We start from the raw sequence: 16,692 nt of genomic DNA on the forward strand, positions 1-16,692 counted from the left end.
GTAAGTTAATAGTGAATCCCAGACCCAGACCCATATCAACATGGCCACCGGACTTCTCGCCCAGCCCGCTTCCGCAATTTAGAGTTTGATAGGACGCTTTGGAACTGTATAACGATGGTGAACTTGTCAAAACATACATATTAGACCGTGCAGGAATGGAGTATGTGACTGATTTGGTGAGAAAAGAGCTACAAGATCCAGTTCAAAGGGAGCATTCCTCACCCCGGGTTGAGAGTGATTTTGACTTAAAGATACTTGGCTACAGGAAAAATGCTGCAGTGTTCAAGTGATGAGTTTGGGGTAAGCCAGAGTAGTGTAAGAAGGGTGATTGCGAAAATTCTGGCCGCCCTCAGTGCCCTGTAGGTAGTCGGGAGGTTTATCCAGTCTCCCTTGACAGGGTGGAGATCCGTGAAAAGCAAGCAGAATTCTACCAACTTGCCGGTGTTGTGGGAGTGATAGACTGCACCCATGTGAAAATAATGGCACCAAAGGAAAACGAAGTAGTTTATGTCAACAGAAAAGGAAAAAACATAGCTTGAACATACAATTAGTGTTTGATGCCTTTGTTATTGATTAAAATGTGAAATATTTGAGTTAAGGAAAACAAAACATGGGAAAAGAACTTTTATTTGTAGCAGAAAGGTACACACATGCAAATGAAAAAGATGACATTAAAATTGTATTAAAATGTAATTTAGAATATGATTTATAATTATTGTTGCTTTAAAATCAAGTTAGAAACAAATTACTCCTGCCGGTTATTCGTATTGAGATAATGGTGGTAAGAAAGCTTGTTAGAGACGTCTGCCAGTGTGAGGGAGGAGGAACGAAAGGTCGAGGTGACCACATCGCGAACATTATGACTTATGAGTGAAGTAAAACGAGGTTACTTGGTTTATGTTTACAAAGTTCCAAGTGGAAAACAACTTTATTGTGAATTCAGTGTATACTTTTCTGGAGTATTGTGTTTACTGAGTGAATTGGTGACCAATCTGTTGCTATTTGTGTCTTGCTTGAGGATATTCATCATTGGATTCAAAGCTATAGTATTAATGTGCAATAGTCATCATAACAAAATACGTAGTAATTAATTACATGTGTCAACCTATTTATTTTCATGAGATCATGGTATGACCACTGAAAAACATAGCTTTTTTATCTTGGCTCCATTACAAATTCAGTATATAATTACTCTATTAGTGGAATCTAGTTTTCAGCATATTTTATTATTATGCCAATATTCTAAGCACTCAGCTTGCAAACATGCTTAGGTTTATGTTGTCAGCTTGGGTCGGACTTATGTGAACACTTTACCAAGTGACCTAAGATTACTCAGTGCTCGCAAAGCTATGGTATTAACGTGCAATGGTCATCATACCAAAATACGTATTAATTAATTATATATGTCAACCTAATTATTTTCATGAGATCATGGTATGACTGCTGAAAAAGATAGCTTTTTTTATCTTGGCTCCATTACAAATTCAGTTTATAATTATTCATATATTCAATAAAGTAGTGGAATCCAGTTTTCAGCATCTTTTATTATTATGCCAATATTCTAAACACTCAGCTTGCAAACACACTTAGGTTTATGTTGTCAGACTGGGTCGGACTTAGGTGAACACTTTACCAAGTGACCTAAGATTACTCAATGCTACCATATAGGTATACTACATATTTGATTGTGAATTCATCAGAGAGCACTCAAGAGCAGCATGAGTCTAATTAGGTGCTAATGAATATCCTGCCTGCATCACAGACTACATAAAATGCAAATATGATCATTGCCTAAAGGTGTTATTAGCTAATGATGCTAAATATATATATATATATATATATATATATATATATATATATATATATATATATATATATATATATATATATATATATATATATATATATATATATATATATATATATATATATATATATATATATATATATATATATATATATATATATATATATATATATATATATATATAAAACTGTCTGCCCTAATGTCCTCCCACTTTTGAAGTCCAAATGACGCCCTGATTGTAACAACGTATCTTGTAACACCCAAGACTGGGTGCCGGTGCAAATCTCCTCATTTAACACCGAGAAATTAATCTAGGCTCTAGGTGAACCAGTGACCTTCGACATATAAAGCCATGTCTGTCAGTCGAGCCAATAAAGGTAAAGGTAGAGTTGGGGCATACGCTGTAGCAGCGCGTGGCCTCGGTGCTCATCTCCGTAACATTGGCCCTTGAGCCTGTGGTGGGAGGGAGCCCATTACCCCGGGACACAGGGCCTGTGTGACATCCGGGTTACCACAGTTTCCCCAGGTAGTCATTTATCGACCAGCCCGAGAGGGAGGATGATCAGCTTGGTGAGCTGCACGCCGACTGCCCGGGCCGGGATTCGAACCCGGGCCCGCGTAGAAGCCAGGCATGCTGACCACTAGACCACAGAGGCGTATTGGAGCCCAATCTCAAGTGAACCCACTCACAATGGCACACAATTTTTTTTCTGGTAAATTTTGTGCTTTGAATGAATTTGCTAATCATTTCTCTCGAAAAACAGCAGAGATTATTTTTCACCCCTTCCACCCTAACCTCCTCAGTAAAAAAAAGTGACAAAATCATAGCCTTGAGGCAGTAACATTCAGCCCCAGCATCAAAAAATTATACTGCTACCCTATGAAAGGCATCTCTTAACTCCGATGAAGTAGGTGGTGACTGTGGTGGAGCAGCTTCATTGTCATCCCTTGCAGTGGCAGGTGTCATTGGGGGGCCAGCAGATCATGAAACAGTGGCTGGTGTCATAGGGCCAGCAGATGATGAAGCAGTGGCAGGTGTCATTGGGCCAGCAGATGATGGAACAGTGGCTGGTGTCATAGGGCCAGCAGATGATGAAGCAGTAGCAGGTGTCATTGGGCCAGCAGATGATGAAGCAGTGGCTGGTGTCATAGGGCCAGCAGATATTGAAGCAGTGGCTGTTGCCGGAGCAGCTAATGGTATCTTTTCCACGGATAATGAACAATGTGCTGGGATGGTCTCTAGCAATATTGATAAAGTGTGTATCTACAAAGAATATGAATTTAAGGGTGATTAATAAATTGTTTTAATGAGAATATAAAAGTTTTTGCCAAAAACATACTGGCCAGTCAATATTTCACTGCTGCTTGACTGTTGCTGCTGTCCTATCCTAGCACATCATGTCAATGCTGAATGGCTCTGGTACCCTTCAAATACATGAGACGAGCAGCCTATGATGTCATACACCAGTTTATCTACCACAGCTAATGTCATAGTTATATAGGCAGGCGCCTGCGTATCTGTGGTGCCACACGTGGGGCACTCAGGTGCTGGGGAAATGTCATTGTTATGAAGGGGCAGGGTAAACCAGTGTATGCTGTGAGGCCTTGGTGTGGAAGTTCCCTGTCTGAACTGTGCAGCTAATCCCCATACAGTGAGGGCCTTTTTACTCCTCAGGGGCTGTGCAGCTGAGAGAGTGGTGTACATGAGTGTGAGTGTGTGAGTGTGTGCGTGCCTGTCTTGGCTAAAACCCTTCACTGGGGGAAGACAACCAAGGTATTTAGATAGATTGATAGTCATTGACAGATGAACATTAAAAAAATTTCTATATCAAATATGCAGTTCACTGCTATGAACTTATTAACTTTAAGCTGAAATAAAGGCATTGTGGCCAGTATAGCTGCATTCTGTGAGCACATAAAAAACTAACTAATATAAGTTTTACATTTAAAGACATAACAACTAAAAAAAATTACCAGTCTGCCGCCGCTCATTCTTGCACTTGGCAATGTGAGGCTTTGATTTTGTTGTACGTTGTACCAACGCCTCTCACAGTCATCCTGCGTACAGGGTCCACTCCCAGGGAAGGCACTGTCAGGGTATAAATGTGAGGCAAGTTTCTTAATCGTTTCACTATGGCATGCTTTTATTTCCCATACCTTCTCCAATAACATTTAATACATGCTGTGATGGAAAGCTAAATCAGTACCAGTATTTTATTTACATGCATCATAAGACATTAACTTTTAGTTGTTATGAACATGGCAATTAATACTACTGTTCATTACCTACTTTTCTAAAATGCTTTTCTCTAAGTAGGATGATATTACACAATACAGCTATACAAAAAATCAAGCATTAATCTTAATTCCATTCTTTTGAGTACTTCTAACCTTACATTATATCACCAGAAACTGTTTGACCAATGCTATCAAAATAATATTTTAATCTTACTTTACTATTCTCATCAAATCTACCTATTCCGATATAGTCTTAACATAAAATACTTGTAAAAGTGTTGAGAATCTGGACTGCCCAACCCCCCCCAAAAAAAAAAAATATAAATAAGGAATAAATAAAATAACAGGTAAATATGACTTGACTCTCTTAGAGGTAGAAGACTATCAGTAAGAGGAGGAGAGCTGATGAGACGAAGAGCCTTAGACTCCAGTCTGTCCAAGAGAGCAGTGTGAGTGGAGCTCCCCACACGTGAGATGCATACTCCATACGAGGGCGGACAAGGCCCCTGTATATGGATAGCAACTGTGCGGGGGAGAAGAACTGGCGGAGACGATACAGAACGCCCAACCTCGAGGAAGTTGATTTAGTAAGAGAGGAGATGTGAAGTTTCCAATTAAGATTTTGAGTTAAGGATAGACCGAGGATGTTTAGTGTTGAAGAAGGTGACAGCTGAGTGTTGTCGAAGAATAGGGGATAGGTGTTTGGAAGATTGTGTCGAGTTGATAGGTGGAGAAAGTGGGGTTTTGAGGCATTGAAGGACACAAAGTTCCTTTTACTCCAATTGGAAATAATAGTAAGGTCTGAGGTTAAGCTTTCTGCACCCTCCAGCCTGGAGTCATGTAATTCCTGTCGAGAGGGTCTCCTGTTGAAAGAAGTTGAATAAAGCAGAGTGGAGGCATCAGTGTATGAGTGGATAGGACACTTTATTGTGGAAAGAAGATCATTGATGAATAAGAGGAAGAGAGGGACAGAGCCCTGTGGAACACCACTGTTCATCGGTTTAGGGAAGAACAATGACCGTCTACCACAGCAGATATAGAACGGCCGGAAAGGAAACTGGAGATAAAAGAACAGAAAGAAGGATAGAATCCGAAAAGGGTAGTTTAGAAAGCAAAGACTTATGAAAGACTCTATCGAAGGCTTTCGATATGTCTAGCGCAAAGAGAAAGTTTCACCGAAACGGCTAAGAGAGGATGATCAAGAATCAGTTAAGAAGATCGTCAGTAGAACGCCTTGCGGAACCCATACTGGCGATCAGATAGAAGGTTAGAAGTGAAAAGGTGCTTTTGAATCTTCCGGTTAAGGATTGATTCAAAAGCTTTAGATAGACAGGAAAGTAAAGCTATAGGGCGGTATCTTAATAATAGGAGGAATATGCCCAGAATCGTCCAGAGTGGAGTTGTTACAGAAAGTCTGAGCGACGTGTTCAACCTTAGAAATAGAAGAGACGGCAGTGCTGCCGTCTGGGTTAAGAAGGGAGAAAGAGAAAGAAGTGAAATTGGAGGAAATATTTTTGGCTAAGTGTCAGAAGTCTCTGGAAGAATTAGAGAAAGCAAGGTGTTGACGTTTGCTATGGATAAAGGAGTTTTTGTTAAGTCGGAGAATAGATTTGGCAAGATTCCGGGCTGAAATGTAAAAGTCATGGTTAGCGGGAGTTGGAAGACTCTGGTACCTTTTGTGAGCTGCCTCTCTATCTTTGACAGCACGAGAATAAGCATGATTAAACCAAGGCTTTTTAGCATGGAGAGTAGAGAATCTACGTGGAATGTATGCCTCCATTCCTGAGACAATCACCTCTGTGATGCACTGGGCACACACTGAGGGGTCTCTCTCCTGGAAGCAGTAATCATTTCACGGGAAATCGGAAAAAGTACATCCTCAGGTCGTTCCACAGAGCTGAAGCAAAATGCCAGAAGCATCGCCTCTTCGGTGGGTTCAGAGGGTGTACAGGAGCGATAAGACAGAATACAGAAATAAGGTTGTGATCGGATGAACCCAATGAGAGAACAGTTTGACAGAGTAGGCAGAAGGGCTAGAGAAAAGTAAGAAGTCTAGAATGTTGGGCCTGTCTCCAAGACGTTCGGGAATACGAGTAGGGTGCTGAACCAACTGCTCTAGGTCATTGAGGAGAGCAAAGTTGTAGGCTTGTTCACCAGGCTGATCAGTGAAAGAGGATGAAAGCCAAAGATAGTGGTGGACATTGAAATCTCCTAGGATGGAGTATTATTATTATTATTATTATTATTATTATTATTATTATTATTATTATTATTATTATTAATAGTAGTAGTAGTAGTAGTACTATTATTATTATTATTATTATTATTATTATTAGTAGTAGTAGTAGTAGTAGTAGTAGTAGTAGTAGTAGTAGCAGTAGTAGTAGTAGTAGTAGTAGAAGTGGGAAGACCCGAAGCTAATCAAAAAGAGAGGAGGAGGAGGAGAGGGGGGCAGGAGGGGAAAAAGATGATGATGATGATGATGATGAGGAGGAGGAGGAGGAGGCGAAATAAGAAAAGATACATACATAGGAAGAACAGACACAAGAAGACCTATCGGTCTATGGCGAGGGTGTCTGTTTACTACCGCTACTACTAGTAATCTACGTGTGGTAAGACAGGACAGAAAAGATGAAGGCTCCTCCCCACCCACCTCTCCCTCCGGCAGCGTGCCGGCAGGAAATAGTTAGAAGAGAACACCATGTACCTTTAAGGAAGAAAGGGCCATGGAAATTTTACAGTAAAGAGAGAAATAAGAGGAAACTACTACCCTTAACTTACACTACTGGTAACCTAAGCTGAGGGGGAAAATGACTTCATTACATAAGAACATAAGAACATAAAAATACAGGGAGACTGGTAGAGGACGAGTGGCCTACACAGGGCAGCCCCAGAATCCCCCCTAATACTCACGATGAGTGAGGTGTAGTTTCAGGGGCACAGGTGGAGGCTTGATCCTCGTTTTACCGGCGGTACTAGGCACGCACCAGTAATCTGTCACCTTACTGCACCCACACCTCACTCCACCTGTCATGCGGACATTAACTGTTGCTTTACTCTATTGTTAACTTACGGTACTTGCAATCTAGGTTGTGGGGGAGAATAATATGAATTTAGGTTGACGTCTTGCTGCAATCTGTCTGAAAACATACGAAGAAGGGTCAGTATAATCGTATGTCCCTGAAGACTTAAAGCTATTGATACTCTGTGCGTTAACTACTGACGGTGGGAGTCTATTCCAGTGATCGACGACTCTGTTATTGAAAAAACTTATGCGCACCAATGTGTTACATCCGTTTCCCTTTAACTTCATACCGTTGCTGCGTGTTCTTGTGTTGGTGTCTCTCTGAAATAGACTATCTGGGTTAATGTCGAATACATTAAGGATTTTGAACACTTCAATTAAGTCCCCTCTTATCCTTCGCTTTTTTAGGGAAAACATATCTAAACGTTTTAAACGCTCGTCATATGGCAAGTTTCGGAGCGCTGGAATTTGTTTGGTTGCTCGTCGCTCTATCTTTTCTAGCAAAACTTGATCTTTGATATAGTTAGGTGACCAGAACTGAACGGCGTATTCTAGGTGTGGTCTTACAAATGCTAAATATAATCTCTTCATAAGTTTGGGTGATTTATAATCAAAGTTTCTTGAGATTAATCCCAACATCATATTGGATTTTTTACTCGCTGCAGAACATTGATCGCTCATTTTAAGAGTGTTACTGATAATGACACCAAAATCTTTTTCTTGTTTTACTTCGCTGAGCTCATGTCCTTGAATCTGATATTTAAAGTTAGGATTTTTTTCACCTATGTGCACTACTTTACATTTATCTGCGTTAAAACTCATTTGCCATTTTTCGCTCCAGTCGGCAAGTCTTATTATGTCTGATTGAATGTTCTCGCAACTTTGACTGTTCATTACCGTACCTCCTAATTTGGTGTCGTCGGCGAATTTGGCTACTTTTGATAGGATATCAGTTGTAAGTCATTCACGTAAATTATGAATAGTGTTGGCCCCAGGACCGAACCTTGGGGAACGCCACTGGTGACGGGTTGCCAATCCGATGCTTCACCATTAAGAACTACACGTTGTTCTCTGTCGGTGAGCCAGTCATGAATCCATGCACATAGATGGTCGTTAATACCGTGGGAATGCAGTATTGAAATAAGCCTAACGTGAGGAGCTTTATCAAACGCTTTCTAAAATCTAGGTAAATTACGTCATATGGGTTTTGGGCGTCCCAACATGTATAAACATCGTTGGAAAAGGTTAATAGGTTGGTGGGGAAGACCGATTACTACGAAATCCATGCTGACTATCAGTTATCAATTCATTTGTTTCAAGGAAAGTGATCATTTTATCCCTGATTATTTTTTCGAATAGTTTAATTAGGACAGACGTAAGGCTGCTAGGACAATAATTACTGGCTTGTTTTCTGTCTCCTATTTTTTAAAGATCGGGGTAATATTGGCCTTTTTCCACTCAAGAGGCACACTGGCCTGTGCTAATGACTTGTTGAATATTAATGTTATGGGTAATTCTAGCTGTTGGCTACATTCTCTTAACACATGAGGAGATAAATTATCGGGGCCCGGAGATTTATTTGGATCTATTATCTGCACGCACTTCGCTGATATCAGTTTCGGTCAATGCAAGCTTATGTTCTTCAGGGCCTTGAAAATTTTTCTTCGGGGCTGGAATCGATGTCATGTTCTCTTCTGTAAATGTGCTACTAAAGGTTGAATTTAGGACCGACGCCATGCTTTTATCACTAATCGTATTGCCACTTGACCTGGTAGCTGCGGGATTATGTTTCTTAAAGGCCCCTCTAAGCGAGAAAAATGAGAAAAATCATCACTGACGCAAACCATTTCATAAATATATATATATATATATATATATATATATATATATATATATATATATATATATATATATATATATATATATATATATATATATATATATACGCATTTGTGATCAGTTTATGCATCATCTATTTTGGGGGGTCTATATCATGGCAAAAATGTGGCCCGTCGCTGGTACACGGTAAAGCCACAAATTTGTCCCATCGCTGCTACCGGGTTGATAGTAGTGGGCCGATATTATTTTTAACAGTTTTTTTGTTTCTTATGTAACTGGAAAATAACCTGGGAGGCGAGCACAAAGGAACACAAAGGAAGAACAAACAACAACAGACCTGCTGGTCCTTACGAGGCTGTTTGTGACAAGCTACACTAACTATCTAATCAAAGGTGGAAGATGAAGAACAGCAAAGGCGAAGGCTCCTCCAGCCAAAGCTGGCAGGAAAGGAAAAAGAACCATGCAGCATGGATAAACTGCTTGGAATTTATGTTGGGATAGAGGAAAGAACTTCCTTTACTTCTTCCAGCAATCGGGAGATATTAACTGACAAGGACACCAGTATTCGAAAGAATTTAACGTTATTATGACTATGAGTTATATCTAAGTTGCTGGTTGATTCAAAATACTTGTCTAATCTATTCTTGAAGGCCGTAACTGTTGTACTTTCAACGACATCACAGGGTAGAGAGTTCCAAACATTAACAACTCGATTGAAGAAGTATTTTGCTTCGTGCGACGAGAATCTTTTACCACTTATCTTCAAGTTTCGATTTCTTCTTGTTCTATTTGATCGATCAATTGTAAAGTAATCTTCCGCATTAATATCATTGAATCCTTTAAACATTTTAAACACTTCTATTAGATCGCCTCGCATTCTTCGTTTTGACAGGCTGAATAAATTTACTTCTTTTAGCCTTTGTTCATATGATAAATTTCTCAACCTAGGAATCATCTTTGTTACTCTTCGTTGGACCCGTTCCAACTTTTCTGTCTTTTCTGTAATAGTGAGACCAAAACTGTACACAGTACTCTAGACGGGGTCGAACCAACGAATTATACAATTTCAATTTTACTTTTTCCGATTTATTATTAAAGACTCGTCCGATGAAGCCAACCAATTTGTTTGCAGTTTTAACTACCTCTGAACAATGCTGACCGGGCTTTAAATCGCTTGATATAGTGATACCAAGATCCTTTTCTTTACTTACTGCAGAAAGTTGTTGGCCATCCATTTCGTACCGAGGGAAGGAGGGGAAGAGGAGAAGGAGGAGGACGCGAAATAGGAAAAGATGGAGGCGAAGGAGGAAGGGGAGAGGGGGAGGAGGAGGAGGAGTATATGGATTAGGAGGAGGAGGAGGAGGAGGAGGAGGAGGCAGATGGTGTTGCGCATTCCAGATAATCGTGACGTCATGTTTGTGTATGGGAGAACCCGTTGATGGACAAGTGCTTGACAAATGGAATGTGTGTGTGTGTGTGTGTGTGTGTGTGTGTGTGTGTGTGTGTGTGTGTGTGCGCCCTTTGAACAAAATGAATGTCAAAAATGCTCGAATAAGTGCAAGGAACAGGATTGAAAATAATTGATTCCAAGAGAGTAGTAGGCAGTGGTCGAATGCGCCGTGTACGTATGGAGGGCCTTTAGATTACCACACCTATTATCCCACCTTTGACGTAGCCTGTGATAACCACCTGGAAAGAACCAACATCAGCCTCTAGAAGTCTTGCTCGTGTGATCTCAACTTAAAGTTAGGTTACTGACGTAGAGCACCTTTGACCTCTGCTCAGTGCTGGGCCAACCGTAATCGGGCTCCACCATATATCTTGTACTTTGACAATCGTATTAAAATTGCCACTATTGCTACGATATTCACCTGGTTTAATTAATTATCAGGAAAAGTTTTTTTTTAGGAATGGTACTACGGTGATAACAAAGGAGTGGTCGAATAGTCCTACACGCACGTGGATGGCAACGTTGCTAGATTGTCGTACCAGCCCCTTATATATATACACACACACACACACACACACACACACACACACACACACATACGCACGGAATATTCATAGCCTATCCCTCCTTCTCCTCCTCTTCCTCCCCTCCCTCTCTTTTCTTTTTCCTTTCTTCGTATTTTCTTCTTTTTCGTCTTATTTGTTCTTTCTCCTTTTTTTCTGCTTTTGTTTCTTGGTATTATTTTGGTATAATACTTTTTTCTTTTTTTCTTTTCTTTTTCTTCTCCTCTTCTCCTTTTGTTATTCTTTTTTTCTTTCCCTTTTCTTCTTTTTTCTTTTATCTTCGTCTTATCAATTTTCTTTTTCTTTTATTATTTTCTCCTTCATCTCCTTCTTATCACCATCCTTCCTCCTCCTTCTCTTCCTCCTCCTCCTCCCCCTGTATATTTTATCCTCTTATTTGTTAACATTCTCAGTGCGCGCATTGAAATTCTCTCTAGTTTAAGGAAATGGTACAAATGGATCTAATTCTACGTGCGCTGTGAATGTTCTCTCTCTGCTCGCGTCCTTGTGATGTGATTATTTTACCTACTTTTTTCTCATTTGCTTTATTATCGTTTCTCTTTTGTTTTCTTTTACTTAATGTACGGCGTTAGGGTCTGTACGGCGGCAAAAAGGAGACGGAAAGAATTGTAAAGCTAGCAAAAGTGTTCCTAAAGTCGTGCTGGAAAAATGAATGGCAAAAATGCTCGAAAAAATGCAAGGAACAGGATTGAAAATAATTGATTCGGGCAATAAAATTATGAATATTGCTCTGAGATGGTAGGAAAGGTAGGTAATATAATTTAATGCCATTGGAAAGCAAAATACGTGAATCACCATATGTCCAAGGAATAGGATTGAAAATAAGCGATTCGGGCAATAAAACTGAGAATTGTAGTGCGATGGTGTATTATAGTGAGGAAAGATCCATAATATAATATCATCGGAAAGCAAAGTGCGTGGATCAGCATACGTCCAAGGAATATGATTGATAAATATAGTCGGTTTCACGAGAGCTGGCGGGTCAAATCCTTCAGGGATGGACTCGCGTACTTGGCATCATTGCTTGGGTGACAATCTCTGCGTCGCTCATTGGCTGTTGTTTACTAGATCTAACCTACCGTGACATAACCTACTATCTCTTGCTCTCTGGTCCCTCTTTAAGTCAGTACAGGCACCCAAGCAATGATACCAAGTCCGCGAGTCCACCCCTGAAAGATTATGGTGATTCAGGCAATAAAACTGAAAAAAAAAATGTAGTGCGATGGTATATTATGGTGAGGAAAGATCTATAGTATAATGCCATTGGAAAGCGAAGTGCGTGAATAAACAGAAGAGAGGACCAAGAAGAGGAGGAGGAGGATGAGGAGGAGGACGACGACCTAGCGATACAGGTCAGAAGAAGAAGAAGACGGAGGAGGAGGAGGTTATCATTTGTCATTTGTTTTTTTGGTTTTTGTATCCTCGAACATGTGGAATCTAATGCTTTATTTTTATAGCAATTATTTTTTTCGATAAGAATGTTCCTATTATATACTTTACTGCATGAAAAAAGAGAAGGTATTTGTCTCTTTTACTTTGAATAAATTAATGAATGAAAAACTCGATAAATATAAGAGTATTTTTTCGTGCTTTTAAATAATAGTAAATTCCTGAATCATTTTACAACATTTATTTCTCATTGAGAGAGAGAGAGAGAGAGAGAGAGAGAGAGAGAGAGAGAGAGAGAGAGAGAGAGAGTCTTCCTCACAACGTAACTCTTTTCTCCCACATTTTATCTTCAAAGTTATACAGTTTATTTTTTTTTATCTTCCCACACATGTTAAAATAATTACATAAACTTCATCATCATCATCACCACTTGTTACGATATCAAAATCATCTGTTTCATCTTCGTCATCATCATCATCATCATCATTCTTACCTGTCATTTCATCATCTTTATCTTAATCTTATTTATCTGATTGCTTACCTGGAAATACCTAGCTCAAGAATGACAATACACTCTTATTATTATTATTATCATTATTATTATTATTATTATTATTATTATTATTATTATTAGTGGTGGTGGTAATGGTTTTTTTTTACATTTCACCTCACACTTCTACCTTCACACTCCCTTCCTCTTTTTTCCTCCATTGCTGTCTCTCTCCTTATATATTCTCTGTTGTTATCTTCTTCCTCATATTTATTCACCTGTCTCTGCTCTCTACCTGTTTATCGAATGCGCTTCTTACATTGCTTCTAATTCCACCTCCTCCTCTGCTCGCAACACCTATGTAATTCCTCTTTATTGTATCATATCATCTCTATTAACACAGTATTCCCCTCCTCCTCCTCTTGCTGCTCTTCCTCTTCCCTCTTCACAATTTCTCATCCTCTTTCTCGAATCTACTCCCTGCTATTACCTCTCATTGAACTAAAACCTTATCTTTTTACTCTTCATCTTCTTCTCTTTCCTTATATCCTCTCCATCACCAAATATCCCCCTCTTCCTCCTTGCAGCATCGTCCCTATCCTTGCATCATCATCACTTATCCTCTTGCTCCTCTTCCCCTTCCTCCTATCTATTTCGTCCACATCATCACTTCATCCTCATCTTCTTCTCCCTCATACAGTGTCTTCGCGGTCTGTGTTTCGATTCGCCTGCAGAGATCCTTGTATTCGGCCCACTTTCTGATCCCCTCCAAGAGCCAGTGGCCGTAGTACTTGGGCTGACTCTCCCTCTGCTCGCACCCTGGCAGGACCACGTTCACGTTGGCGTGGAACCGTGGCTCCAGGAAGAATGGGACGGACAGCCTGCCAAGGGAAAGGTGAGAGAGGTTTGGAGATGTTGTTTGCCGTTTGAGTTCCTTTTGCTCTTAGGCTTAGAATAGATAGTGCCTGTGGGAGGAGGAAGGAAAGGCTGTGTGGGAATGGCGAGTTTGTGTTGGTGATGGTTAGGTTAGGTTAGTGGTGCAGTGTTACCAAACCCAACACACATATACTTTCACGAACCCTGACCTCCAAAATCTTTCAAAGGGTCATATTCTTACGTATCTAGCCTAGTCTATCCATCCTAACCTATCCAACTTAACTTAACCTAATCTAACCTATCTACTATTCCAACAACAACAACAAATAAAATTACCTATCCAACCTAACCCAACCAACCTACACACCTAGTCCACCAACAACAACAGCAACAACCTTACCAAACCAACCTAGTCCAACCTAACATAGCCTACCACCACCGCCACCACCACCAGGCTCACCTATCACCACAGCAGTCGATCACGCGGTGTTTGGTAGCCTTGAGAGCCCCGCCGCTGGTGTAGGAGAGCAGCTGGCCGATGTTCATGACGAGGTGGCCGGGTTTGTGCGTCACGTCGATGATGGAGTCGTCCTTCCACCAGCGAACCTGCAGCCCCGGGTACTCGGCAAAGGTGGCCAGCAGCGTGACCTTCGTGGTGTCCTGGTGTTCGGCCGTCTGGATCACTGTAGGGGAGGAGGGAAAGTGTGTGAAAAGGAGATGTGGTTCGAGTGCGTGTTTCTTTTGGTTTTCGAGATAGAATAGGTGACGAAAACTTACTGCATGACGGAACGTTGGTGCCTCGCTGACTGTATCACTATAACGATGGAGGAAGAAAGATGGCAGAAGGTGTGTTTAATGTTTTGATGGTCTTTTGTTTTAAGGCTCAGAAAAAGTGATAAAATATCTTTGCTCATGGCTTAATATGTCTGTTTGGCTGCTTGGATTACTGTGAGAGGGAGGAAAGAGAAAAGGTGTCTCAAGCAGGTATTTTTGCGATCTCTCAGTTCCTTGTTTTTAGACTAAGAAGAGATGAGGAAGGAGATGATAACGTGGCAAGACCTTCAATTTACCCGGAAGAAAGGAGTTTGAAGAAGACGTGAAAAGAATATGTCAGCTAGTTTTGCTTGAGGACATAGAGAATGCAATGTAAGATGACGATAATTGAAAGGTGATGAAGATGATAACGTATTGCAAGACCATCAATTTACCCGGAAGAAAGGCGTTTGAAGAGGCCGAGACTAGAACATGTCAGCTATTTTTGCTTGAAGACCCAGAGAATGCAAAGTAAGATGACAAAAACGTGAAAGGTGATAAAGAAGATGATAGAATAACGTATAGCAAGACCATCAATTTACCCGGAAGAAAGGCGTTTGAAGAGGCCGTGAACAGAACATATCAGTTACTTCTCCTTTTAGACTCAGAGAAGGCAATGTAAAATGACGATAACGTGGAAGGTGATAAAGATGATAACGCATAGCAAGACCATCAATTTACCTGGAAGAAAGGAGTCTTAAGAGGCCGGGAATAGACCATATCAGTTACTTTTGCTTCTAGACTCAGAGAAGGCAATGAAAGATGGCGATAACTTAAAAAGGTGATACAGATGATGACCTTACAAGACACACCATCACTTACCCGCGTCACCGTCACGGGCTTCATATGTCGGGTTGGGTCTGGCCGGGTAGCGGATGAGCCGGAGCGTGGAGAGATGCGGATCCCTGAAGATGTCGGCGTAGAAGTCGCTGGGTGCTCCGTAACCTTCCGCGATCAGGCTCAGCAGCTCGACGAAAACAAAAAAAGACCCACGCATGAAAAACGACAACAAAGAAGACGAAGACAGATAGGGAACCACGAAGAAGAAGAAGAGGAAGAAGAAGAAGAAGGAGAAGAAGAAGAAGAAGAAGAAGAAGAGGAAGAAGAAGATGATGATGCTGGGATGAAAGGAACGGGAAAGAAAAGAAAGGATGAAGGGCGAGGGAAGGAAAGGAAAGGACAAACGAAAGGAGAAAAAGTGGAAAGGAGGAAGATAAAAAAAAAACAGAATTAAGGTACAGGGGAGAAAATAGGATAAATAATATGCTCGTAAGGAAGATAAAGAAGAAGAAGAAGAAAAAGAAGGAGACCCACACAGACACAACCCCCCGCCTCGACACCTGAAGAACCACTTGGAGTGTCGCAGCAGCGCCTCCTCGTCGTAGCCGTCCACGTTCTTGAGGTAGATGAAGCCCACGGTGGTGAGCGCCTCGTGCAGCTCCTTCACCAGGCCGGCCCGCGTGTGACCCTTGGCCAGGCTCAGGTCGATGACGGGCAGGACCTTCTCTTCCTCCTGTATGAGCGAGAGAGAGATGGATAGATAGATCGATAAAGAGTTAGATAGATATAGATAGGGATAGATAGAGAGAGCTTGAGAGAGAGAGGTAGAGAGAGCAGGATCTGCTCTTCCTCCTGCCGGGGCGAGAGAGAAAGTTAGACTGATAGAGAAATCGATAAAAAAAGTAGATAGAGAGTTATATATAAATAGATTGATAGAGAGAGCTTGATAAATATAGACAGAGAGGTAGAGAGGGCAGGATCTTCTTACCCACCAGTCGTGGTGAGCGAAAGATAGATAGATAGATAGAGGTAATAGAGATAAGAGATAGGTAGAGGTTGGTAGAGAGAAATATATATATATATATATATATATATATATATATATATATATATATATATATATATATATATATATATATATATATATATATAGAGAGAGAGAGAGAGAGAGAGAGAGAGAGAGAGAGAGAGAGTACATGTGCCTTTTTCATATTCTCCATCAGTTCTTCGCTTCACTCAGAAAAAAAACGACAACAACAGAAGGTCAAAGTATAGATCGATGTTGCAAGAGCGGGAAAAAATATTTGATAAGAAGATAAGATATGCGAAACTTCAAAAATAAAAAGAAAGATCGTAAAATATAAAAAAAAAAAAAAAAAATGTGTGTGTGTGTGTGTGTGT

General features: G+C 40.6%; 1 protein-coding gene across 1 annotated transcript; it reads right to left on the reverse strand.

Annotated features, from left to right (window-relative positions):
- Positions 1–12,618: 12,618 nt before the first annotated feature.
- LOC126996147 (uncharacterized) lies at positions 12,619–16,323 on the reverse strand. Its single transcript, XM_050856372.1, has 3 exons — positions 15,334–16,323; positions 14,159–14,381; positions 12,619–13,703 (listed from the first exon to the last, which is right to left on the reverse strand). Exons 1-3 carry the CDS (start codon positions 15,506–15,508, stop codon positions 13,472–13,474), a joined length of 630 nt encoding a protein of 209 aa, XP_050712329.1. The 5' UTR covers positions 15,509–16,323; the 3' UTR covers positions 12,619–13,471.
- Positions 16,324–16,692: the final 369 nt, after the last annotated feature.

Source organism: Eriocheir sinensis, chromosome 1 (assembly GCF_024679095.1).
Source record: "Eriocheir sinensis breed Jianghai 21 chromosome 1, ASM2467909v1, whole genome shotgun sequence".
Lineage (NCBI taxonomy): Eukaryota > Metazoa > Arthropoda > Malacostraca > Decapoda > Varunidae > Eriocheir > Eriocheir sinensis.